The sequence below is a fragment of the Scomber japonicus genome, chromosome 2, assembly GCF_027409825.1.
Source record: "Scomber japonicus isolate fScoJap1 chromosome 2, fScoJap1.pri, whole genome shotgun sequence".
NCBI classification, from domain to species: domain Eukaryota; kingdom Metazoa; phylum Chordata; class Actinopteri; order Scombriformes; family Scombridae; genus Scomber; species Scomber japonicus.
This window is the reverse complement of record NC_070579.1, coordinates 16,703,044-16,730,117: the sequence shown is the minus strand read 5'-3', so window position 1 is coordinate 16,730,117 and position 27,074 is coordinate 16,703,044. Positions and strand designations below refer to the sequence as shown.

Below are 27,074 nucleotides of genomic sequence, written 5' to 3'. Positions count from 1 at the left end.
ATTAAATCATATTTGACCTGGATGATCGCCCACAAGATGGCAGTAACACTTTACATAAAGAGGTCAAATAGTGGCTCCCAGTCAGAAGAAGTCAATGAAAAAGACTTGAGACATTGTACTGTGACTGTGCAGCGCTGAATTGGTCTTGATGTAATTTTAATTTGATGGAGTGACACTCAATGCATCAGAACCCAGAGCACAGACAAATGGACATAATAAAAATTATTCACATAAAAACAACTTTAAAAAAAACAGCAGTGTAATCATATACAGAGCAAGAAGGTAAAAACATGTTAAAAAGGCCAACATTTCAGTCAGGAGTAGAGACAACAATAGCTAGGCAAAAAAAGGCAAGCAAATACATATTAGTGGATCACAGTATGATGTAAACGAAGAAAGTGCAGGCTCTTCATACAACAGCGTTTTTTTAGTAGTGTAGTCGTTTTGTAGCTCACACACATACTTTTCTTTGAATTCCTTTTGCCCGTTGTAACAGCTGAGAAGTGACTTGTTCTGATTCAAGCCAGTGGTTGTGTTTTTTTTTTCTATTTTGCATTACTGTTATAGTTGTTTGTTATTACCAGTAATAATAATAATAATGACTATTATTGTTATTTGGAGAAAAAAAAAAAAGAAACCTAGAACAGATACAAGGTACATTATGTTGAGGAGTGAATACGTAGGAAGTCATATGTTTGCATGTGAAATGGTGAATGTGATTTGCCAAAGTGAAACATCACAAAGACGTGTGGAGCTAAACAAACAATTTATACAATAACACCTGAAATTTCACTATCTTATTGAAGTTTCACATTGTTATTTTGTTGTTTTTTTCCATATTTGATAAGAAACTTTAAAAAAAGAAAAAAAAAAGAAAAAGAAAAGTAATGATTAGCAGCAAATGGACTTTAAAGTAAAGAAGCAATAGTTTGACCAGATATAATGTTAGGTGATCGTACGTAGACTATTAATATCCCAGTTTGAACCTGTACTGTATCTGTGGACATATATATCTATAGTCTAAGAGTACTAGAGGTTACAATATTAACACCTATGCATAATGTTTTATAAAGTACAGCTACTACATGTACACACTGATTTCATCTGAGCAAACCTTAATATTAATGTGCTGTTCCCTCTTAGCTGGGCAGAATCTAGTGATTGTTATAATAAAAGTCTTTCACATCTGGTAAAATACATTGCTAAGAGCAGTTTTTGGTCACATTCATTCAACTATCATACACATACATTTTACATTTACCTTCATTAGCCTCTAAAACCCACTGAGACGTTTTTAAACTGATGACTCATAATCATGTTTCCCTTTTAAAACAGCACAAGTCTCTGTGTGAAATCTCCTCCAGGGCCTCAGCCAGAGAGCGAGATCTCATAGTCACTTGTTGACAGCAGGGGGCGCCCAACTTTACGCACGTTCTTGGCGTTAATGATACGAGCTGCCACCTCCACTGGCTTCTCAAAATAATGCACCAGGGCCTGCTCAGTGAGCACGGAGGCCAGGAATTGCTCAAATGTGATGGCCCAGTCTTTATCAATGCTTGTACTGTGAGGGAGCCCTCGGCTGTGGGGTCCACTGCCGTGAGGCCGGGTACCTCTTTCACCGTTGGAGACATTGTCGCTGAGCACCAGCACTGTGTCGTCTGCAATGTCCTCACACTGCAGCTTCTCATCCAGCTCATGTGAGCCTGCGCTGAGCACTGAGTAAGATGACATCGACGTGTCATCTTTGGTTTCATCATCAGAAATAAGCATAGCGGACGACGTGCCTGTGTCTTTGGGAGACGAGTCCTCTAACTTGATGTCTTGCATAGGTGGCAGCTGGTCACAGCCTTCGTCCCCTTTCCCTTCCTCACAGGGGCTCGGCTTGTTCTCCAAACCTGCAGAGACAAAAACGTCTTCCCGATTCTGTTGCTGGAACACGTCATCAGGCCCCGCTTCCTGTGAGCTTTTAGGATCTCCCGTGCACATGTTTGGCTCTGATCTGCCATCTTGGTTGTGGTCTTTCCTACCAGAGGAGAAGAGCTTTCCCACCTCTCCCATTTCCAGCAGCAAACTGGTGACTGTGGCTGTGGCGTGATAGAGCTCCTGTTCTGCCACATCCTCGCTGAACATGCTGTAGAGGGTCTTGCAAAGCTCGATGAACTGACCCTGAAGAGAGAAACACGAGCTCAATTATACTCCACTGAGTTTCTTCTACACATATATGTTTATAATAATTGTATAGAGAGTAAAAGTCTCACCTGATTCAGCTTAGGAAGATCTTTTGTGTTTTCCCGTTTAGGCTTAGTCTCCTGATTCCACAGTTTCAGGTAATGACGGTAATCAGGAGTGTTCAGTTTCTTCACTGTAATATGTATAAAAATGTGTTATAATATGAACTTTAAGGAGTCATATGCTCATGTTATGTTGTGGTGGTAATAAAGCAGCATTCTTTTCAGATTTCTGTTATGATTTAAGAGAAAAGCTATTTAAAAAAATGTAGACATGATCATATAAATGGCATCCAATTCTCACTAGTAAAAAAAAAAAAAAATTCACTAGTAAATACAAATGTGACATTTAACATCAGTATTTTGCAAAATAAATAAGGTTTATTGTGTGCGTGTGCTTACAGTTTCATACTGTTTAAATGTGTGACTTGTTTGAGACATTCAAAAGAAGAAATTAAGTTTTCTTTTTTGTTCTTTGTTCATTACTAGATGGATGACTGAGTTTATAACCATGACAAATCAGTCCATGAAATTCACTTTTGAGCCAACAAACAACTTGCTTGTTGCTAATCAAGCCTAAAGGCAGAACTGTTTGCTTCTTTGATGAGCTCAAATAGCTCACTGTTCATCTTAAGCTAATAGGTTTATATGATCAACTGCATTACATCTCTGTATTCAGGTGTTTAAAATATTTTTGTAATAAATGTGATTATGTTGCTTACCTTTTTCCGTCTTAAACGTAACTCTGACAAATCCATCATCCTTCTCACTTCTGCATTTTGGGTCTTGGCCTGAGGAGAGGAGTTTTTTTTGTAAAAAAACACTGTTAGATTTATTCATTTTCAGTAGCTAAACTGAATGTTCAGTGCTAATTTGGAGCATCCTCTCTATCTAAGAAAAGCATATTGTATATTAAACACATGGTCCTGCTCCACTTCTCTGCACCCAGGACAGTTCAGTTCATTATTTACTGCCTAATGTAGTTTAAGACCATAACATCTGGGTCTCTGATATCAAATTGGATCAAATGCAACTACTGCAATAAACTATAACATATAACAGTGCATAACACATATGACACTAGTTAACAGGTTTAATTAACAAACAACAGCTGTGTGATCAACAGAAGCATTTGAGGCAGTTTTTCTCTCCTCTGCATATTCCCTCAACATCACAGCAAATGAAAACTGGATACTCCTGCAGGCTCAAGGGTTACATGAATAATTTAACTTGCACATACGTATTCGTTTTTGGGCCTACATTTATCAATGCCAGCATGCCCAAAGGGTGCAGGCGATGTCTGTGGTTTCAGTAAATATAACCACCCCTGCGAGTCGTGTCACACGTGCATAACCACAAAAACAGCCCCTGCAAAAACCATAACGATCTCAAGTCCTCAGTATTATTTTTGTGCCACACTTTCATCAGGAGTACAAACATAAAAAATGGCTTCACATCTGGCAGTGTATAAATTAAAAAACTGAAATAAAGCCTGTGTGATGAAAATGCTCTGTCAAATAAAAAATGTAGCTGTTCAGTGTGAGATCTAATGAAGATTATATTCCTGCATGTCACCTAATGGAAGTGGATATCTGCTAAAAGCTTGTTAAGCCATCCATTTCAAATAAAGCCCAATCTCCTCTACAAACTGCACAACAAAGCACAACTCATATTATAACTCACATTATCAACTCATATTTACACAAGTGACGAATACAGTGTCTCATTGGCTGAAATAGCTTTTCTTAAAATACCATGCAGTATACATTTTAAAACAGCATTGCCATGTAGGGCAATGATTGATGTGAAACTCATGAGAGTGACATAAGCAATAAAATATAATAAAGTTAAACTAAGATCTTTACCGATGGATGTTTCCGGAGTAATGTCTTCAAAGAAGTACTGAGTGGCCTCGAAGGCAGAGTCTGGCTCTTCCTGTTCGTGAGTCAACTCTGATTTTTAAAAACAGAAATGGTCTAAATTTAACTTGGCATATGAAAACAAGTGAACCATTCTTTGTCATTAGATTTTTAATTTAATCCAAACTTTTTAAAATCAAAAACATTTTATAATGTCATATAAACATGACATTTGGTGATAAGAAAAACCGTGTACAACAAATTTTCCATTGATGCTAAATAATGAAATGCAGTGAAAACATTTTCCACCAGACTGCCAAAATGTTAATGAAAGCCATATTAGACAGAGAACTGAATTTAGAATACAGCAAATAGTTAAAGTTTTAATTAATGTTAGCTCTTTCAAATGGAAACATGCAGACAAAGAGAAGTCCTGAGAAAGTGATTTGCCCAATGAAGTGAGACTAAAGAGTACAAAGCGTATTCTATTCTCATTCACATGCTTCACTCAACCGTCTTTACCCTGTACAGCTGTTAATCTTGCTCCACTGGATGGAAATATATTCTGTGGCTCCCTTAAGACAACTTTCAAGGATGAGAGAACTGCATCTATGCACACTCACCAGGTAAAACATGCATCTTGTAGAGGAGCTTCAGTTTCTCAGTGAGGTCGCCATGATACAGAATACCTGCAACATACCAACAGCATTTATAGAACATATGTGAACTGCCTCCAACAGTGAAACAATACTATGAAATAAATAAATTAATGATACAAAAAGCATCAATTTGTCTACTAAACTATTTAAAAAGGACACACACACACACACACACACCCACACAGACACACGACCTTGCTCTACCTACCAAGGCCACTTATGAACTCCCGGAAATTGATGAGGGCATCTCCGTTTTGGTCAAGGAGACGAAAGAAGCGCATGGCCAACGGGTCCGAGTGGGCTCCGTTGGCCCAGGGGAAGAGCAGGTTGAACAGGCCTTTAAACTGTTCCACGTCAATGCGATACTGCTCTAGGTAGGGCAAGCTGGGGTCATGGCGCTCTGTGGGGTTGCTGCTGCCGCCCCAGTAGCAGCTGGTCAGGTGCTCTGCCTGGAAAGAGACAAAGAGAGAGTGGGGTAGAAACTTTAAGAGAACGTGTGCAATAGAACTGAAGTAAAAATAACTGCAAAAGAAGAAGAGCAAAGCTTTCTGCTGTGTTTGAAGATGCTAATTTTAAAGATAAATGTGATTTAACCAACAAACTATTAGCACAGCTGCACTCTGTCATGTTGAACTCTTGAATTATCTGAATCATTACAAACACTGCCATTAATTAAGTAATTCATCTTTACTGGCCTGCAGCACAGAGAACAGCAAGAGAAAAATAGTCAAAACACTAAACACTTGTTTATTCTCTCTCTCTCTTTCTCTCGGATCAAATCACACATAGACTTCCTGTCTGCACTTAAACTTTAGCATGGTAGCATGACTGTGAGTGGAGGATGGAAGTAAACAAATGCTGCCCAAGGGTGAGAAGGTGCTTTTACAAGGTCTCACAATGAGAATATCGAAACTGTAACTCACCTTGAAGAGCACAAAGAGCTCCTCCAAATCATCGATACTGAAGGAAGTCTCTGTTACAATAGTTCTAACCTGAAACACAATATAATTACATTAAGTAAAAGGGTCAACAAGAACATTCTAGTACATACAGCTGGTAGATCTGACTGTACTTCCAGTATTTATGAACAATAAGTCAATTAGTCCTTACCACATTGCGTTTTGTTGTATCTTCAATAGTTTGGATGACCCTCAGTCTCTGTTTGAAACGCATCTGTTCAATCACATCTGCACGTATGGAGCCAAATTTCTAAAGCAGAAAGGAAAGCAAGAAACAGAAAGAGAGGGAGAAAGAAAGAGAGCGGTTAAAATAACTGGACTATAACTGAGCAAGTTATAACAACAAGGATGAATGGAGACAATTACTGAGGAATTACAAAAACATTTACAGTACACACTGACTGCGAAGAGGACTCCATAGGGCCTCTCAACATGAAAAGCATTAAAATAGATAAACTGAACACACACTGCATCTTACTGAAAGCTTTAACAACCATAATATAATGTCTTCTTTTAGCAAAAATGTGACAACTGGATGAAAAATGTAGAGATGACAGAAAAACTAGCAGGTTTCATGGAGTCATACACTCATAAATCAACAGATGTGTACATATCACCATAAGAGGCATATTTAAGAGGTAGTTTCAAGGAACAAAATAAGACCAAGCACAGAGGTAGATATTACAGTATCACTCAGGTCAAATACCTCATAGGAGCTGCGGACCAGTTTGAAGATGTCGACCTCTGGATGCGGTTCGCCGTTGTCTGTCAGTAAAGAGTGCAGGTGGGGGATGGGAGGCAGGGTGCTGTCCTTATTGGTCACACTGTCCAAATACCTACAATACACAAACAGTTAAAGATATGATAGCAAAAATCAGGCCTGTGGGAAGAGTTTGTAACTCAGACTGAGGCCATTAAAGACAATTTAAATATCCAAAAACAAAGATATCCGAGGTCTTTTGCCTCTCCTTACCTGCCCAGTACAGTCATGGCCTCGCCGTCATCCTTGCAGCCCAGCAGCTGGTGGATGTTGGCGTGCAGCACGGAGAGCGCCAGCTGGAAGATGACCTTGATGCCATCATAGAAGAAGCAATCCACCACCACCACGGCGCTCTCGAAGGGCATGACGGACAGGAAGAGGGTGAGGAACCAGGAGAGCGAAATAGTGGAGATGACCCCAAGGTCCTGCATGCAGTCGTACAGCTGGGGAACGTACTCGCGGGCGAGCTCCTCGAACACCCCCTGATCGACTAAAGCTCCTGCGGAAGAGGTGGATGGTAAATGAAGAAGATAAATGTCTCATTCAGATTAAAATTGATCTTTTTCAAAGACCATCATGGCAAACGGAAAAGTGCCATAGACTATGCAAAATAAATTTTTAGTTGGCTATACAGATGTTCAAATTTTTCAATGGAAAAAAAAAGATTGTCCATCAATTGAGGATAAATTAAACACCCTCAGTCCCACAACAATATGAACATACTAACCTACGACTCTAGTGTTGTAGTAGTCAGGTAGCATCCTCTCACAGAGCGCTACGAGCAGCCAAAAAGCCTCCTCTTCTTTGGCGTAGAGCAGCAAAACTGATGTCACAATATTCATGGCCTGCAGAGAAGAAGAATAAAAAAAACTATCCTGTCACGGACTGCCAGTTTTCTGTCAGTTCATGTGGATCAAAAACAAGAGCGTATCTAACCTGACAGTATCCAATGTTGGGATTTCTGAATGCATATGCGGTGAGGACCCTGCGGAGGGCAGCGATGCCCATCTCGTTTTGAAAGGCGGGGTGCTCAGGGAGAGAGCGGTGCAGGTCCCTCTCTATCTCCTCTGTTGCCAGGTTATATTTGCCCATCGACTTCTCTACCAGGTCTTCATAGTATCCGGGGTGGGTGGCCATCTCGTTGATTGCCCCTAAAAACACAAAACATTCAAAGGTGTAAATTAATATTCCAAAAAAGGTAAGTACAGTATCTAACACAGGGTATATACTAGGATGTCATCATTTCTGTAACTCAAAAGTGCAACAGAGTAAAATGTTGTAATTTTGTAATTTGTAATTTTCAAATCATTTGATCATCATGATTATTTAATTATATTAGAGATGTTTTCCTCTCTATGTCAAAAATACATACATTGAACAAATTAAAGATTGTTAGTGGTCTTAAAACATCTAAACAAAACACAATAAATATAATAATAAAACAAATAACTTTAAAATAATATTAGAGGTTTTTTAGTTTTTTAGATTTCTTCCACTTGATATTATCACTATGTTATTCCTATCAATGATTATACACATTCTTCAATATCTGTTCTGCCTTCATTTAAAGCTATGTCTACAGTACAATAACCTACATAACCCATTATAGTAAACACAAAACCTAACACTGATTTTATCTAAGTTTCAGTTTTACAATGATGTCATTGTGTATTGCAGTATTGAAATAGTATTGTGCACACTGTTATGCAATGCTACACTCCAGAACCTCTCAAAAAAGTTGCTTTATAATCCTTACTGTCAATATTTTATCTCTCTGTCAAAAGTAAGTAGCTTCTGATTTCAAGCCAGCTTTGAAGCACTAATCTTTGTAGCGTTAAAGCTGACAAAGTTGAATAAATGATTTTTAAAAAAGCCAAATGACAGAAGGGAAATGTGCAGTAAACAAAGGTGGCAAATAGGCTGCGACTCAAATGACACTGCTATTTGTAATTTACACAGCTTAAAAGGCCTGTTTACAGATCTACTGGTTAACATGAATAACACCGATTAAAAACCTAGTCAGTCTACGGCTTGATTATGATAACCGTGGTTTACTCAGCATAATTATCAGTAAACATGTTGGGGCCTGCTCCAGGATATATGCTCACCAAACTGGTTTATATCCCCTTTGGTCTAAATATAGACACTAATAAGGCAACAGCTTAAATGCTTCAAATGTCAATATTTTTTTTCTTTTTCTGGAGGATTAGTATAAGGTAATCGCCCTTCAGAAAGTGCAGGTAGGTGTGACTAAGGTGAACATAATGCAGCTATGACAACAAGCAGACTGCACCATAAGTAGGTAACCAGGGAGAGAGTGAGGAGATGTTTGTAAAAGAGCTCCCATCAGGTGAGGATGACTACAAGCTGCACATGACTGTGAGTATAAACAGGAAAATCTGGAGCCTGTGCATACCACAGCGTGTTGTTACAGAACAAGAGTTGAAAGCTGTGAGGTTCTCTGTGCAGTCGACAGGTAGTGGAAACTTTATGGTTTAGGTTTAGGGTTTTGTGTACAGACACTCATGGAAAATAATGTCTTTTTTTTCAAGCACATCGCTAACCCCCAGCGTGATAATTAATGAATCGCTGTTTATACAGGTACATGGCCAGATTGCTTTTCTGTGAGTATTTATGGTAGTGCCATTACTGCTCTCAGGAAAATAAAATTAACTCCTCTTTTTACAAACTAATGTAAAAGCTATAAAGTCAGTGGAAATGAACAGGTTTTTAAATGTACCGCAAATTGCTTTCTAAAATCATTTGTGCATATACACTGATATTTGAAGTTCAGTATAATATAACATTGCAAATACACTTCTGTATCTTAATCTATGGGGTACTTAGATTCTCCTCTCAGCTCATTACACTGGTGGAATCCCCTCAAAGAGTCCTTAGAAAAATATCAGGGGCCCCCAGATAATTGGTGGATAATTGGATAAGAAAGAGAAATATATTTATATAACATATTCATGTTTATTTTTAAGACTTTTAAGGTTTTGCTTCTTTTCTTTTCTCACAGGCTCTTTAAATGAAAGAATCTGACGTAACAATTCTCTCTAGGAGGGGTTATAAGTGGACAATCCTTCATTTTAAGGGTTCGACAAGACAAAATGTTTGGACAGGAGCTGATGTAATCCTTTTATCATTTTAAAGAAATGCTTAAGTTTATTTTCTAATGGAAGCTGGAAGGTGGTGACATAAGAAAAGCTTATTCCAGAGGAAAATAATATACATAACAGTCTGAGAGATACAAAAAATAACCCTGATCTAGTTCTTGCATTGTGTATTCATTCATAGGATTCTGTAGATGAATTATATCTGCAATAAAATATGCATCATGTGGTGTTTTTATGAGCACGTAGCACTCAGGGTGTGGTCCCATCAGGTACAGTGTCAGGCTGAATCATCTGCAGTACTGTATGCTCGCTCACCAGAGAAGAGCAACCAGAGCTCCCCCCTCATGCTCTCAGGAATCCCCTTGAGGACCAGATCCTTTGTCTTCTCAGTGCGGTACATGCACACCCCCTGTCCAAACTCAGTGAAGTGGTTCTTCCAGGCCTGCTCCTTCAGGAACTCCTTTGCCTGAGCAAAAAGGGAAACAATTTTGTGAGATGCAGCAGCTCAAGAATCATCAAAATCACACCTCCACTTTCAGTATTATATAGCTTAATTTGGAGTGTAAAAGCCTATAAACCAAGCATAAAAAGTACAAATTTGGCCCTCACATTGTGAAATTGCCAGCCTTTAAGCGGGACGGATTAGAGTATTATTAGTCAAGGCCTTACTACGCGCTGTGCCATGTTTGACAAGATTAAATGCTTTGATTGTACTTGGCAGAGTGTAATTTAACTCACCAGCTTGGGATTGAACTCCTCGGGAGAACGACGGCGGTACATGGTCATGAGGGCCTGTGTGGCTGTGGGCACACTGCTGTCATTCAAGTTAAATGTTCGCTCACTATCTGAACCCAAACTGTTCTGTGGGCTGCTGGAGAGCAGGGATCCATGCTGGGAGTAAACCTGAAGGTTACACATATCATCTTCAGCCTTTTAAACAGACACTGTAAGCACCACTGTGTAGAATATTTCTGATTACTATCTAGATTACTATCTAGATTTAATAAATAAACTGATACATATATGTATATTTACGAAGCAAAGTAATTTCTCCCAGATAACCATCAGTAGGAACACACCAAACAATTGTTACCTCGTCGTCTGAGCTGTTGAGGCTGCCAGTAAGTTCCCTCTCGAGGTAGATCTTGGAGGTGGTCTGCTGCAGGAAGTCAGAGATCCTCTGCACCAGGAAGTCTCGGTCCTTCAGGTTAGCAAACAGGAAAGTCATACGATTCTTGGTACTGATGGAGAGCGGGCTGGGCAGCACGTTGGAGCTGTCTGCTTTCTCTACGATGGTCACCTGGAAGATGTCGGGGAACATTCAAAGTCTCAGTCTGAGAGGAATTTCACTGCATTAATGAGCTGTGTTTTATGACAAGCAACTCAACGTAAAATGGGAAACAAAGCTATTTATTATCAAGGAGCCGGTCGCACCAAATGTGTGTAATTTCAAATGTAGCCTAGTTTTGGAGTGTGTATATGTAATATGTGCATATATGTCTGAATAAATACTACTAACTCTGAGACATGTATTTCTACATGTATGCATAGGAATAACATACAGTCATTCCTACATTAACAATTAGCATTTAAGTAAAACATATCAATTTATTTTTGGAAGTTATGTTACAGCTTGTGATTTCCTGTTTACATAGTTGATTGCTTTTGATTGGGCTACACTACAGATGTCTCCTAGCAACTGATTTATACATTAAAAAAGTCTGACACACTGGAAGTTTCATGGTTCAATGCAATTAATCACAACTTGAAACTAGCTACAAATTTAGGAGGGGGTTTAAACACAACATAAATAATGAATTTACAAAGACCTAACCCAGTGCTGCAAAATGGATGGTGATTCAGCCTGTCAGCTGCATTATGTGTGTTTATGGGTACATATTTTTATAGAGCAGATGGGCAGTTACAACCCTGTCCCACACAATGTTCACATGATTCAGGTGCTTTATGTCTTCGAGCTATAATGACACATAAATCTTTCAAGCTGTTAAAACAGACATTCAGGTAGAACAACCCACCTCACGTAGGGGAATGATGAGGCTACACAGCGTCTCTTCCTTGCTGGTGAAGCAGATGTAGTTGGTGGAAACAAACATCTGACCCAGGATGTGCATCTTATTAAAGGGGGTCCACAAGGTGCAGTCTGTGTGTCCATCCAGTTTTTCATCTTTGGGCAGACGGAAGAGTGCCCTGTAACGCTCACTCTTAGCCCTCGCATCCAGATCCCTAAACGATGGAAAATACAAGAATCATATTAGATGACAGACAGCTTGTAACAGCTTGGGTTGAGGCTTAATAGTCATCCAGACATTAGCATAGTAAGCAAGTCACTAAAAAGGTGATGAAAAAAGGCAAAAAGAAAATACTTCCAACAATTACATCCCAGGGGATAGTTTCTTTTCCAAATGTTATGCAACATAGATGAGGGTATGAATATACACAGACAAAGAAGTGTTTGTGTGGATACGTGTACAAACGTTATGCAAGAGCAACCATTGTACAACCCCAGATGTGATGGGTTGAATAAAAACAATTTGAGGCCATTTTTAAAGGGCTCACAAAGACCCATTAGAGCTTAAAATCACTGCACCCTTGTGTTTCATAATACTTGGATGTTTGCAGTTAAACTGTAAAACCCAAACTTGCGTCACCATTTCAGACATTCAACCCTCTGTCCTGAATAATCTGGATAACCAAACACCATGCCGACCATAGCACATTAATGTTCAATCAACTGCATGTCGTAAACTTGTATGAGCAACATTTATTATTGATGAACATAAGTGTTCCCGCTCTCCATCAGCTCTAACCTCTTGAGTGCCGACACCTTCTTCGGTGACTTCTTCTTGAGTTTGGGCAGCGAGCGGTCCTGTTCGAAGCCTTTGTTGTCCAGGAGCTGACGCATGGCGATGTTTGCCAGCTGCTCCGCCAGCTTGAAGGTCTCATTGATATTGAGGAAGACGGAGAAGACGTGTTCATTGGAGCGTGTGCTCACCTTGATCGCATCAGGCAGTAGCAGCGTGGCGCTCTTCTCCAGCTGGGTGATATCTGCCCAACGCACCACCAGTTTGGCTGACAGTGAAAGAGAGAGAGATGTTATTAAAGAGATATCAAACTAGTGGACTAAGGTAGCCATCAGGATATTGTGAGCATGCAAGAATATGGTCACGTGACGCAGTTTAAGCCCTCGGGTATGCTGATTAAGTACTGGATGGAGAGAGCTTATTTACTATGACTTAAAATAGTCGGGATTCTTAAATATATATAGAGGCTTGAAAAAACAGACTTCTTCAGATATTTCCAAGTCAGAGACTATTTTAATTGAGAAATTAAAGAAATGGAGGATAGATAAGCTGAATTATTTGACTATTCACGAAGGAATACAACACACAATCTAATATCACAATTAAAAGATATTGGAGAGCAAAGTATATGACAGTCCATGTCGAAAAGAAATGAGAGAGAGAATGAGGTCTGAAGATATCTGACAAAGATCACAATAACATTTAGTCAAGCCAGATAACAACAAACCAACTCTAGTTGTGGTGAAAGTTCTGTTGGAGGAATATAATCTTTGTGACTTCAAAGCTGAAATTCATACAAAAGGTGTTCTCACAGACAACACCAATGCTCGAGGCTATGTTGCCTGATCACTTTAACATTTTCTGAGCTTGTCGTTTGATTTTAGCATTTCGTCAAGGTTTCCAAAACAATCTGTTTGCTCTTTTATCAGATTATACCTGAGCCGAAATCCCAAAGAAATTAATTGAACAGGATAAGTATCTCTTTGAAATTTGCATGCTACTAACTAACAAATGCATCACCTTGAAATGGAAATAGCTGCAGACAAACCCCTTATCTGAAAAGGTCTGGACTACAATCGTCAATTAAATACATTTAATGTTGTATCTGAGGGCTGTGAACCCGAGGAAAGCTGCAGGACCTGACTGCGTTTCTGGACGGGTGCTGAGGGACTGTGTGGACCAGCTGGCTGGAGTCTTCACCAAGATCTTTAACCAGTCACTGTCTCAGTCTGCCGTCCCTTCCTGTCTGAAGTCCTCCACAATTGTCCCACTCCCGAAGAAGAACAACACCAGCAGCCTGAGTGATTACCGACCAGTAGCTCTTACACCTGTCATTATGAAGTGCTTTGAGAAACTGGTCCGGAAGCACATCACTTCAAATCTTCCACCCAGGTTTGACCCTCACCAGTTCACCTACAGAGCCAATAGGACGCTATAGCCGCAGCTCTCCACTTTGCTCTGTCCCACCTGGAACAGCAGAGGAGCTACACGCTGCCTCTTTGTGGACTTCAGCTCGGTATTTAACACCATCCTCCCCAACAGACTGGTGAACAAGCTGTCAGACCTGGGAATATCTCACTCAATCTGCCTCTGGATCAAGGACTTCCTGTTTGACCTCCTCAGAGCTCAGCCTAAATACTGGATCACCTCAGGGCTGTGTGCTGAGCCCCCTACTCTACACCCTCTACACCCACGACTGCACCCCCGTCCACTCCAGAAACAGCCTCATCAAGTTTGCTGATGCTACTACTGTAGTGGGGCTCATCTCTGGGGGGGATGAGTCTGCATATCGGGACGAGGTGGATCAGTTGTCAGTGTGGTGCACAGAAAACAACATGGCACTGAACACTACCAAGACAAAGGAGCTGGTCATAGACCACAGGAGAAATAAAACAGGCACTGTTCATCGGCGGGGACTGTGTGGAGAGGGTCACAGACTTCCGGTTTCTGGGCGTTCATATTGAGGATGACCTGACCTGAGGCATCAACACCACTGCTATTATTAAGAAGGCACAGCAGAGATTGTATTTCCTGAGAGTACTCAGGAATAACCAACTCTCACAAAAACTGCTTGTGTCCTTTTATAGCTGCACAGCTGCATAGAGGATAGCGCTCCAGAGGGTCATCACCACAGCCCAGAAGATTATTGGCTGCCCCCTCCCCTCCCTGAAAGATCTGTACAGTTCCCGCTGTTTCAGGAAAGCTCGCCATATCCTCAGGGACCCACCTCACCCAGGACACTCACTCTTTGAGCTGCTGCCCTCAGGCAAATACTACAGGACATTAAGAGAACGCACAAATAGATTACACAACAGCTTTTAAGCTAAAGCCATAAATGCACATTGCATTAAATAATGGTAAATATTTATTTATTTTTGTTTCTGCACTTAAAAGACGACATCTCAATTTCGTTGTGCTTTGTACAATGACAATAAAGACTTTCTATTGTATATTCTATTCTATTCTATTCTATTCTATTCTATTCTATACTTTAAGACTACAATATAAGAAATATATAAAACACATTACATACAGTATATCATTGCAAGATCCTGGAGTCACTGCATAGGCCATATTAGCCTAGCAATTTGGCTTGGAAATCCATACCTTCTTTTCCTAGTAAGTAGGAGTAGAAGCAGAGGTGGTTGATGCTGAGGTAGAGCCATCCCTGCCGTGGGACTTTGCCCTTCCAGTAGCTGCAGGAGTAATAGTTGACCAGCTTCTCCTCCTCGGGCATCCCAAACAGCTTGCGAAATTTGGAGCTGGCCTCCTTGAACTTGTCTGTGTCGTCGTCCTCTTTGATGTCGTGGTTCTTGTTGTACTCTGCAATGATGCCCTACAGCCAGTTGGGAACATACAGATGAAGTAATGAGCGATGACATGAAAATATAGGGTGGTAAAGTAAGGAGTAGCAGCAGACATTTGACTGATGTTTGAAGTAAAAAAAAACTTAGATTTAACATGCAATAATTAATTTCTAGCCCCGCTCCAGGGTGGAAATGGATTGCTATGAAATTCTTTACGGACATTCACGTTGACGCGAGCATAATTGTGATTCATCCAACACTGACAAAACTGTCAACGTTCCCGTCAGCCTCAGCTGTCTCGTGTTAGTGCTGATTAACAAATATTAGAACGCTAAACTAAGATGGTGAACATGGTAAACATTACATATGTTTAACACCTCGCAAAGCTACAAGTATGGCTGTAGACTCTTAGGGCCTGATTTACTAAAGGTTTGCGTGTGTAAAAACATGTGCAAACTTGACATCACCCGCAAAAAATGTACAAGCTGATCTACTAACGCAGTGCACTGAGGTTTGCGTCTTTCAACTATGTAAGATAATACGTGTCCATTTAGTACGTTTGCCATCATGAATATGTAATATGGGGCGTTTCAACCCCAGTGTGCAAAATACAGGGAGGAGAAAATGCAAATATGTTATTTAGTACGCGCATTGTGATTTTCTGATGCTAACTGCGTCTATAAATAATATCTTTGAAGGGTAGGTATTAACCGACTGCGCACTGCATAAAGATGACTTCTGTCACTGTGGTGAGGAAGAGACGGAGGCACAACGACAGAGTGGAATATTTTTGGTTTTACAAACAGCATTGACTTTGTCACCAATACTCTCCCACTGTCTGAAGTCGGTTTTTCTGGTAATATTTGTTTTTGTTATAACTCAATATAATTGTTAACCTCTTCCACTAGAACCTGATCACATTTCATTTGCGCTTGCAGCTTTCTGCTCATCCAAACTCTCCATAAAAACATGCAAAATCCTCATTTAAATACTGCTGTCTCCACCCTGTTGCCCCTGTTTTCATTTACGCAGTTATTCTTAGTAGATCACCCGCAAAACGCATGCAAACTAAAAGATCAATCTATTCCACTGTGCACGCAATTTAGTACCCACTATTTGGGATCTTAGTAAATCCGGCCCTTAGTCTTGTTTCTACATTTTATTTAGACCTTTTTTTCCACTGTATCTTTACATCTACTTCCTTCATTTTCTCAAATAGTTTGTCATTTTACAGAAGTTTCAGTGTTACTCAGCACTGCTCTGATTGGTCCAGTTTGCAGGCTGATTGACTCATACACTTGTTCAGTGCGTTTATGTCTATGTGAAATATACTACTTGTTCACCTTATGGTGTTTATTAGAAAATACCTCATATTGATCCTTCAATTTGTTGTTTGATCTATGACATCCTTAAACAAATGAATGTTCTGACTGTAGAGGATAGGTGGTTACCTGGACCTTTCCTTTGACAAAGGTGGTAATGTCATTCTCATTTTCAAAGATGGAAAGAGTCTGCAGCAGGTTATGTTCCAGCCACTCCCAGTGCTCCGTGATCTCTTTACGGGAGGTTCCTGCAGAGGAGGGAGGAGGGGAGTCAGAGCACTGAAGGTGTTATGTTTCAGGAATAAGTAGTTGCTATACTGTAGTCATGATCACACATATTCATTTCTAAAAGAAATACCACGCAATGATTTAGCATTTTCTTATCAGAGCTATTCAGATAGTTCATATTTTTAAAGAGTTAAAGAGATCCAGTTTGCCTATTTTAGGTCAGGTCCAAGCTAATGACAGCAAAAGAATGAGCTCAACAAAATGAAATGTGTATCTTCTCTTCCATGTTTAAACAGGAAGACTAAATGACGGTTTTGTCATTGTTATCAATCAGCAGTGAGGTTAAAACAGATTTTTTCGGCCAGAGGACAAATTGACTGCAGTAATGGCTGACATTGTGGGCCATTATCCCTCAACAGTGCTGCAAACAGCCCTTCAGTGAGTGCACATCTACTGCATTAGCCATGTCTTCCAGGCTGCTCCACTCTCCTGCTATCTCTGGCATGAGGAATTAAGAACTGGGAGGGGTGGAGAGAGAGGGGGGGGGGCATTACCATTTCATGTCTTTTTGTAGGCCTCCATTTCAGATTGGAAGCACGAATAATGTTAATTTCATATTGCATGGTTAATGTACACATATCCCTAAATTAATTCACCTTTGCCACAGTGTCTTAACAGTGTCCCATCTTAATTACATTTCAAACTACGACTAATAACAGCCTTCCATTACTTATAATCAGATTAAGAACCATCTTGATTCAATTCTATGCTTCCCAAAGGTTGTGGGGTTGCATGTGATTGCTCCTGAAATCACACATACTGACACTGTATACTGTATACTGTATGCAAACATATGTAATTAAAAGCATTTCAATTACGGTTAAACATGTAGAAGACATGAAAGCAGATACTGTACTGAACTACTGTACATGTGTAAAATGTAAAGTAGGTCAGCACACCCACATCACACAACACTGAAAAATTTGAGGTCAAAACCTTATTTCCAAAAAAAGGCTTTTAACTTATTTATGTCTTAAAAGAGCCCTAGATTTTTCTCTCTTGGTTATTTTTATTTTTATTCAAATGGTTTGTGTAGAACTGGAATGAATAGTCAGTTTACCAATAAGGAGTACATATGTCTATAGGTTTGTATCGATTGTTCTAGATTGTCTTGCATATGTTAATCGTTTTGGACATTGAGATCGGAGACACAGAATTTTGTTCTTCTTTGTATTCTTTGTATGGTCTTGAGTGATGAAGTTTAATTTGACTTTAACTTTTAAGGCAATCAACAGAAGAGGAATTAGCAACATTTTAGATAATCAATTAGTTGTTTGAGTCACTTTTTTAATAAAAAGTGTCAAAACATGAACTGGTTACAGCCTCTCAGATGTGACAGATCACTGTTGTTTCTTTGTCTCCAATGATAGTAAACTGAATATCTCATATCTGATGGACGTAACAAGCACTTTGAGTATGTTAATTGGGGCTTTAAGATATTTTCACCAGTAGACTCATAATAACTGATAGGCGCAGCCCTAGTTTTGTGCTGGAACTGTCAAAGACTGGGGAAATGTTATATCCGGTGGCTTAGTCAAAAAAGAGTGCCGCTTCTAATCAGTCGGGTGTGCGGTTCCTAATTTACATGATTTATTTCCACAGACTGTCTGCTGAGCACTCTCACTCGTAAAAACAGGAGATCACAAATGTCAGTACATCATTGTGTGAAAACCAGCAGATGCCATGAAATCATAATGAAACCCCATCAAGTGATTAGCAGAGACACACACATACACACATCTGAGTGTCGACTCCAGCACCCTGTCGCCTGTAATCCTGCCCTTTAAAACCACCGGGGCATGATGTAATGCTTGGCATTCGGCAGCACACATGGGAAAAGGCAGGATGTTACCACATCATGTGTTGTGGCTGTGGTGGGGGGCGGGGGGGTCGTGCAGAGGTGTAAAAATCACAGAGGGGCCTTCCCTGAAACATACCTGAATCCCTAAATTATGGGTTTAAGTGTACATACCATGAGCAATGATCCAGTAGACTAAAGAGTCAGGGGTCTGGTACAGAATCCTATATGGGGCCATTCGAGCACTCGAGTCCAGGACGACATCCAGGGTCCCTACCAGCAAACCTGTGAGAGCCGAAAATACTGATCAAAGACTGAGAAACACACAGATAAACCTTTGTCTTCTTCACAGAAGAGCTTTTATGCTGTTCCAAGTTCAAACTCTTTTAAATGAACCTATAAATTTGTTCAGCTGTTAAACAACAAACCCACAGATATAAATGCTCATAGGCATCACCAAAGTCATAAATGGCCATGTGAGATCCCTTACAAATCAAGTCGTTTAATAGTTTTAGACCAGTGTTTTTGTGCTCGGGGGAACAGGAAACCCATGAGGTATTGCGGTTTAAGATTTGAGTATATGAAACACATCCTAGGGCTTAACTGTCTGTGCTCTACATGCATTTAGGCCACAGATATATAAATGCATATTTCTTTGTTAGACTTGGTAAGTGTGTGATGTGATGCTTACGACTTCATGTGATTTTGGTATTAGAAGCTCTGTGCTAAAAACAGGCAGCGTGAAACTAATTGACAGGTTGATTGAGTGAAAGAGGATGAAAGACTCTTTGAGAAGATATGTAGAGCCACAATACATCCCAACAGACATCAGTGATTCTGCTGTTTGCATGAGTCACAATGAACAAGGCCATGTATAATGCAACAGAAAAACTAGTTTATAAAAGATGCTGCACTAGAGCTGCATGGCATTGACAAAAAGAAAAATGTGTTTATGTTTAATACTTGTTAGCTTGGATAAAAAGATCAGAATCACTTCTTAAATAATTCATCCTTAAAAAAATGTTTAAAGGTTCTAACTAATAGCTTAATGGTTAATAAATCAGCATTAAGAACCACTCTTGGTTTGCCAGGCCGAGAAAAGAAAAATCTTTTTGGCTGCTGTTTGTTTAACTCTGCTTCCAGACCTCTGAATCAACACCCACATCTCTGATTTGGTCAGTCTGATATTGTGCCCGCTGATGGCCATCTCCATTAGCTGAATAAACAACCGACCAATCAAAGCTTTGTAGGTGAGATAAAGGAATGTTGACAGCATTTTCCTGCGGAGCCAGCAAGCAACCAGGCCACCTTCATGACAAATAAGCTACAGAAAAATTGCCACAAGCACCTCATGTATTGAGTCCACATACAGAAATAATGACTCTTCAATCAACATGAAAAACAAACATGAAGTTAACTGCTCCCAGCAGCAGCTACGGCATAATCTTTGTCAAATAAAATGACATTGGCGGGACAGATGCTTCACTTACTGCTAATTAGATAGGACAAAACTAAACTAAATAATCCAGCTCCCAACAAGAAATCATCTAACATAAAAACAATGTCAGGCTGAATTAATGAAGTGACACTAAACAGCAAAATATGACTATCAGGCTAAAGTCATCTTCCTTTAGCTTTGTCTTTTTAGCTAGCTCTTTTTACCCCCCAACAGAAAATTTGATCAGTTATATTCAAAAAAAGAGCTAAAGAGCATCGGGACCACAATCCATCTTAATCAATTTATTAACAGTAACAACAGCAGACTTGATGGGATATTATATATTTCATTAATGGTTTATTAAAATATATAAGTGTAAAATGAACTTTGAAAAATGTCATCATTGATCATTTTTAAATGACTTATGAATTTCCATTTTTCACAACCTTACAACCCAAACACTATCATTTCCACAGTTTATGGCCTATGAATCACCTCAACTTGAAAATATTTTAGAAATAAAGTACCTCAATTACTTGCTAGTTGGAAACCAGTTAGCAATACAGCAATCGTGATACCATTTCCCAAGCACTTGAGCATCCCTGCACTGTAGGCTGTTGATGAGCTCTGCCCTTGTAACTGTGAATATTCTCCATAGTTCAGAGTAGCTATAGGTTCAACTGCCATGAGAGAGACAGGTTATTTTTGTTCAGCAGCTCATCAGGGCAAAAACAGAGTGAGTCACGCAGAGAGAGGAGGATGGGGAGAAAACAAGAGAAGTGAGACGTTGAAATGTTTTCAGTATTTTCAGAGGAAAAACAAGCAAGACGGAGGTGTCGAAAGCAGTAAATCGGTGCGATTCACGCTCACTGATGTTATTAAAAGACTTTGGGCTGAATTCTTTGCTTTAATTGTCTCCCTTCTACTTTGACTTGTCATATACACTCCCGCTGTGCTCCTTTTTGCCTTCTTTTCTATATTTATGTATCTTCCATTTCCTTTAGTCACACTCAATATACCACTAAAACTGTGTTAAAGCAACTTAGGCCTTGAAGAACAGGTGATTATCATGCTAAACTGTATTGGCCACCTTCCTGTCACGTGTCATGATGGGAACTGCTTTGCATACACAAATAAGGACGGCAAAAATAACTTGTATTTGTTACTTAACCATATCTACAGGGTGAAATTAATATATAAAAGACTATCAGCTGCAGTTGACCCTAAAACTAATGAGATAATACAGCATAACACTTTGGTTAAGTGTCTTTCTGAGAAACAAACAACTGTTGTTGGTGTGAAGACAACTTCCTCTTTAACAAAAAGGAAAAATCACAAGGTTAGCAGTCATCACAGCACCACAAATAGTCAAACTGCAACGGTTGTTAACACGTTGACCACAGAGACGGGTTTGTATGCATTTGCCAGTAAGCTTCCTTTTCACCCTATAACAATACTTAGATAACAATCTAACAGCCCTGACTCGCAAGCAAAGATCACAGTATAGGTTGAAAATGTATCCAACAAAAATGACTTATAGTTAGGCTACATTTACACCATCCAGCGAATGGAGTATTTATTACCCAGGGAAGTGACACAGTGCAGATCACGTCAATATAAAAAGGTGACACATTTCCATTTAAATAACTACAGGACCAGTTCACTTCCAGTTTCTTTGTTGTGGTGATTACTGTTGCCATGATGAAGTAGTATAGTTTAAGAAAGCCCCCAGCATGTGTCAAGTGATCATTTTAACCAAAACCATGACCTTTCCCTAACCCTAATCAAGTGGTTTGTGTGCCTAAAACTAACCATCCCATAATCACAGTTCTGTCACACCATAAAAACATCATTTTTCTGCATGTTTACTGTTGATAGAAGCATATTCATTGAAAACACTCCTATGGGTCGTTCTGGGGCGCAGGTTTAAATGGTGGGAAAATTCATGAAAAGCAGTGATTTTGGACTTTCACTGAACTGCATGTAATGAATGGTGCAGCCTACGACACGCACATTGAGGTTTGACGCAGGAAACTCGGGGGTTACGCATAAGAAACAAGACCGCCTAAGAGGTGTAAGACCACTTCACAACTTTTTATCTCTTTTGTTTTATCTCCTCTTGTCAGAATTATGCAAGCGGAAACCGAAACAGAGAGCGGGAAAGCGAGTTGTTCTGTCACATCTGTGTAAGATTCGGGAGTTTTCCAGCAATTTTAAATTTTTTTATTAAATTTAATAACATTGAGTTTGTTGTTGTTATTCAACAGGACACCCATGAGACTACATATTCCAACTCATAACCTCACACCCTTTTACAGTGATAATTTCCTTCTACACGCTGTATGAGTGGGTGCACCACCAACAAAACAAAGAAACCACCGGCCCAGAAACAAAGCAGCTATAAGAGTAGATGTTCCATTTATCATCTCTGGGTTTCTGGAAATACCTCATGGTGAAAAGCCTCCTCCTGAACAGAACGAGCTATAAAATCATGTGATGTTTTTGAGTTTCTTCTCCACTCACATACAAAAAAACGCAGTCAGAGCTCAGTGTTTTAAAAGGAAAACAGACCGTCTTCTCTGTATCATCAGTGGGGAAAAACAACAAACCAAGAGCATGAAAAAAAAGCTACTTGTTTTTTTGATTGTTTATCTTTCTATTAATAAAAATATCTGCCTGGGGAGGGGAGGGGGGGGGGGGTGTTGGTTACTGGTGGAGGATCATAATCTCTCCCAGACTTAAAATCGATACCGTTTCAGATAACAGGAACATGAGCCAATTCTGGATCATCATCATCAACATCACCATCACATGCATGATTCAGTGCATCCACACTTGTAATTAAAAGTTTTTTCCACCATTTCTCAACACTTCTACATGTACTGACATAAAGTGCCAGTCATATTCAAGATTACCGATTGGCTGACAAAGAACAGGGTCTGTATCTTTCTGACATAACACACTTCTAAACATACAGTAATTACCAGATGGATTGTGAAATATTAAAATGATTGCGCAATTTTTTATTTTTTGCTATAACTGCCCTAGTGTGCAGTTATCCAACAAGTGACATGATGGCCTGTTTCTGAGGATTTGTTGTTTATAGTTCAGTTTTCTCCCTTTCAGAAAGACATGTTTATGAACACATTCAGAGTGTGGATTCAGGACTTCCAGCTTCCTCTCTGCACCCCATCTGCATTGTTATTAGAACTGAGCTTGCATGTGCAGTCTAAGATAAGACTCAATGACAGAAGCTGGTAGCATGGCAGCATACTATATACAAATAACATCAAACTTACAACTGTGCAGACCTCTTTTGTAAGATAAACAGTGTCTTCATGTAGTATTTTAAAGAAAGCTGCGTTATCATGTGAAAGCAGAACATTGTTAATTGGTATGAGCACCATTTCATATAAGATAAATCCTTCATAAGGTTTGTTTAGATAAATGGGGTGAAGGGGAGTTAAGAAGGAGCAGATGAGGAGTTAAACACCTTTGAAAACAAAGACGAGGATCATGTTTGACTTATCAGCCTCTGAGGTTTCATGGGAGTCTGTAATTAGCAAAGAACCAGCTTCCATTTCTTATTATGTGTTAAAAAGACGGGGGATAAGCACATCAGATCCTTCACAATTTCCAGATCTCTCTCTCTCTCTCTGAAAATCGGAGGCTAGTGGTCTGCTGGGTAAAAGCCCGCCCACATTGGCCATTTTTCACCAAAACCCAGAGGACGTCTGCCTGCTCGCACATTAGAGCTTGAAACCCCCACAAGTTAAGTGAGATATGCAGATTTTGTTGTTGATGTCTTCCCCCTGACTCTGGAAGAAAAGCTTGTGGACAGTGCCAGTGTCGCTGGTCGCTGAGTGCCAACTGGCACACGGTACAAGTCAGCAAGCTCAGCATTTACATAACAATGACATCATCCCCTCGCACCACTTAGCACACTTTGTGATGCCACAGAAAGAACTCACCAGATAATTTTGAATAATTTATATCAAAGAGGATCAAATCACCAATATTCTATCTTAAATTTGCTGCCAGTGAAATCGATTGTGAGATCTAAAAATCTATTGTTCTCTTTAAGCCTTTATTAGGCGGATTAGAGCTCGGAAATATGGCGATATGAACTGGAAAACAATAACAATGTGTTGCCATCATCAGAGCCCACCATTACTTTATGGTTTTAGAGGATCTGTGTGTCAATGTTATGCAATATCTTGATTTACCATGTATTTAATTATCTGGAGAAACTAAAAACAGACATTTCCATCATGCTATTTCTCAAATGTGTGTGTTACTTTATCAGTGGTTCCCAATCTGAGGGTCAGGAACTCCACAAAGGCTCACAAAAAGAATCTAATTATAGGTGTTTTGTGTTTTTGCTCTTTTCTCATGAAATACTTTACAGTTTTATCTTGTCAGAACTCTTCAATTGAACCACTTTCTATTCCTCATTTTTATCCATATATCACCATACCAACCACCTCTAAGCCTGCTGGTCCTAAGAAGCAGAGATTTTACTCGCATCATAGTTATTAGTGTTAAAGCTCAATAAGTAGTGGCACTGATTGACACACAGTGAGAAAATCTCTGCAGTGAACAGAAACTCGGCTAATCAACAGCGATCAATCAGCTATAGATTAATCCCTTTCAGTTCAGCTCTGAATCAAAAGGCAATAACAATAATCCTGGTTTCTATTGCTATAAAGTGTGACCTCTGGCTGCATGCTGAGTGTAAATGAGTGTACCAGATGTAAGTACCATAATTTAGACCTGAACAATTGAGGTTTTCAAGCATCAACAAAAGTTAATCATCCTCTTCATTTACACAGTTACACTTTGTAACCAGATCTGTTCAGTTTGGTCATAAACTTGAACCAGCTGAATCCAGGTCAAGAAAATAACATTTCAAGACTGTAAAATAAAAAAACAAAACAGTCGGCTGTTAGATGTGAACCTTAGCAAGTGATTTCTATAACCTGCCCTCACTCCTCCTTCTCCTCCTCTCTTCCTCCTGCTGCTGCTGCTTGACCCATTTTGGATAAAATAAGCAAGAGAGAGGAGGAGTGAGAGAAAGAAGAAGGGGAATGATTCAGCATGAGCAAGCAAACAGACCATGCCTCTAGTTGGTGGTCAAACACAGTAGATTCACTGTTGTTGAGACTCCTCGGACATCAGCAGCTGCACAAGCAACCCAAGTGCTATTGTCTGCATTGTTGTGATGCTTAAATTCACATTTTCCAAGCAGATAAGGACAAGTATTTTCCTATCTGCTAGGAACATACTTCCTAGCAAGCAGCTCATTTGACTTTTAGTAGAATATTTTATGGATGAATTAAGACTTTGTACTTTGTTATCACACTTGGTCAAAGGTTTTGGCCTTCTTTATTTCAGGCTGACAAGGGTGTGGACAAATCAATTATTATTATTTAAACAGAGACCTTAAGTCTTCTTTACTAAAGGCACATTCAGGCCACCTGTGACAGCTGATTTGTCACATGATCATCACATTATCTTTCCCATGTGTTTTTCCATGTCCTCCATCATCATCATCATCAACACACTCCACCTGTCACTCAGTCACCTTTTCATCGTGGCTTATATCTGATTTTTTAAAATAAATATCGTTTGTTATTCATCCATGAAAGCAGAAAGATGGGACTCACCCGCCAGTCCTCCGCCTCCACCCCCGTGGCCCTTCCGTTTCTGGAGGATGAAATACGGATTTGCTCTCTCTGTGATCCATAATGCGCCCGCCAGTAACACATCTTCGGGGCTGACCCACATAATTGTCCTGTTTGTTTTAAGGGGACATTGAACAGACAGGGTTGCAGACGGCGACCATAAAAACAAGCCCGATCTGGATGTGTGTGTGTGTGTGTGTGTGTGTGTGTGTGTGTGTGTTTGTGTGATTGAGTCCACAGAGGATTATTAAATTATTAAAAACATCGATGGAGGCCTGGTGTTCTCCTGAGCGATCCTCCTCTGACCCTTTAAAAAAATCGCTTAATTGATGGATGTCCGAGCGAAAGACGCTCACAGCAAGTGTCGCTACTATAATTAAACCTGTCCCACACGGATCGGATCAAAATGGCCTGTGACAAGCGCTATATCTCGGTCCAAACACCAGATTTCGTGCACGTAAACCTCCTCTTGCAGCAGCAGCGTCTCTATGTGCAACACAGGCTTGCAAATAAATGTGTTTATTGGAGGTTTCGTCGGCTCGGTTTTGCGTCACGGCGCACTGCTGGATCGGTCTTTGTTGTCCATGCTCCGTGTCAGGTGCGACTCAATGCAAGCCTGCGCCGATGTGTCGGTTGTTTTGCGGAGAATAAACCGCGATAAAGTCGATCGAGATGAGCTGTAATCACGTTGTATGATCTCCCAGCTGCGACGTCTGTACGTGTAGTGAAGCGTGAAGACGGCACTTGCACAGTTTTAAACCCGACAACACCACTGCGGTCCTCCTCTCCTCCTCTTCCTCCACTACTGCGGTCAAAAGCGCCCCTAAATGTTGTGTGCGCGCGTGTTCTGACATTTACGGTACGAGCTGACAGGAAGTGAGAGACTTTTTTTCCCCTGTATGTCATATAACACTGGAAGAGAGTTATTATTCAACTGTGAAATAATACACCCAGCAAGACAGTTCACACACACACACACACACACACACACACACACACACACACACACACACACACACACACACACACAGGTTTTCTTGTTAGGACATTGCATTGACCTCCATTCTGTGGACAGTGTAACCAAAACCCTAAAACCTAAACTTAACTTAAACTCTATTGTCACACCTTATACCAGAAATGGTCCCAAGAGGTCATAAAAACACTGAAACACACAGCTTGGCGGTGTGTCTGTTTTCTTTTATCTTCTTTTAGCTCCTGTGGATATTATATAATATATATTTAAAAGATACTGGGACTCAAATCAGCAGGTTCAGAGACAGTAGCTGTGACAGTCTGTAGCCTCAAGTCATCATGCTACTGAACTGCTGACC

At 39.9% G+C, this 27,074-nt stretch overlaps 1 protein-coding gene across 1 annotated transcript; it reads right to left on the bottom strand.

Annotated features, from left to right (window-relative positions):
- Positions 1 to 1,368: 1,368 nt before the first annotated feature.
- On the bottom strand, positions 1,369 to 26,143 carry tbc1d9 (TBC1 domain family, member 9 (with GRAM domain)). The gene is made up of 21 exons (XM_053330147.1): positions 25,726 to 26,143; positions 18,796 to 18,906; positions 16,665 to 16,783; positions 15,014 to 15,242; positions 12,413 to 12,674; positions 11,621 to 11,828; positions 10,678 to 10,884; positions 10,323 to 10,487; positions 9,900 to 10,050; positions 7,402 to 7,616; positions 7,193 to 7,310; positions 6,679 to 6,964; positions 6,412 to 6,541; positions 5,857 to 5,955; positions 5,670 to 5,738; positions 4,955 to 5,195; positions 4,711 to 4,776; positions 4,094 to 4,180; positions 2,951 to 3,019; positions 2,259 to 2,362; positions 1,369 to 2,166 (listed from the first exon to the last, which is right to left on the bottom strand). Exons 1-21 carry the CDS (start codon positions 25,844 to 25,846, stop codon positions 1,369 to 1,371), a joined length of 3,855 nt encoding a protein of 1,284 aa, XP_053186122.1. The 5' UTR covers positions 25,847 to 26,143.
- Positions 26,144 to 27,074: the final 931 nt, after the last annotated feature.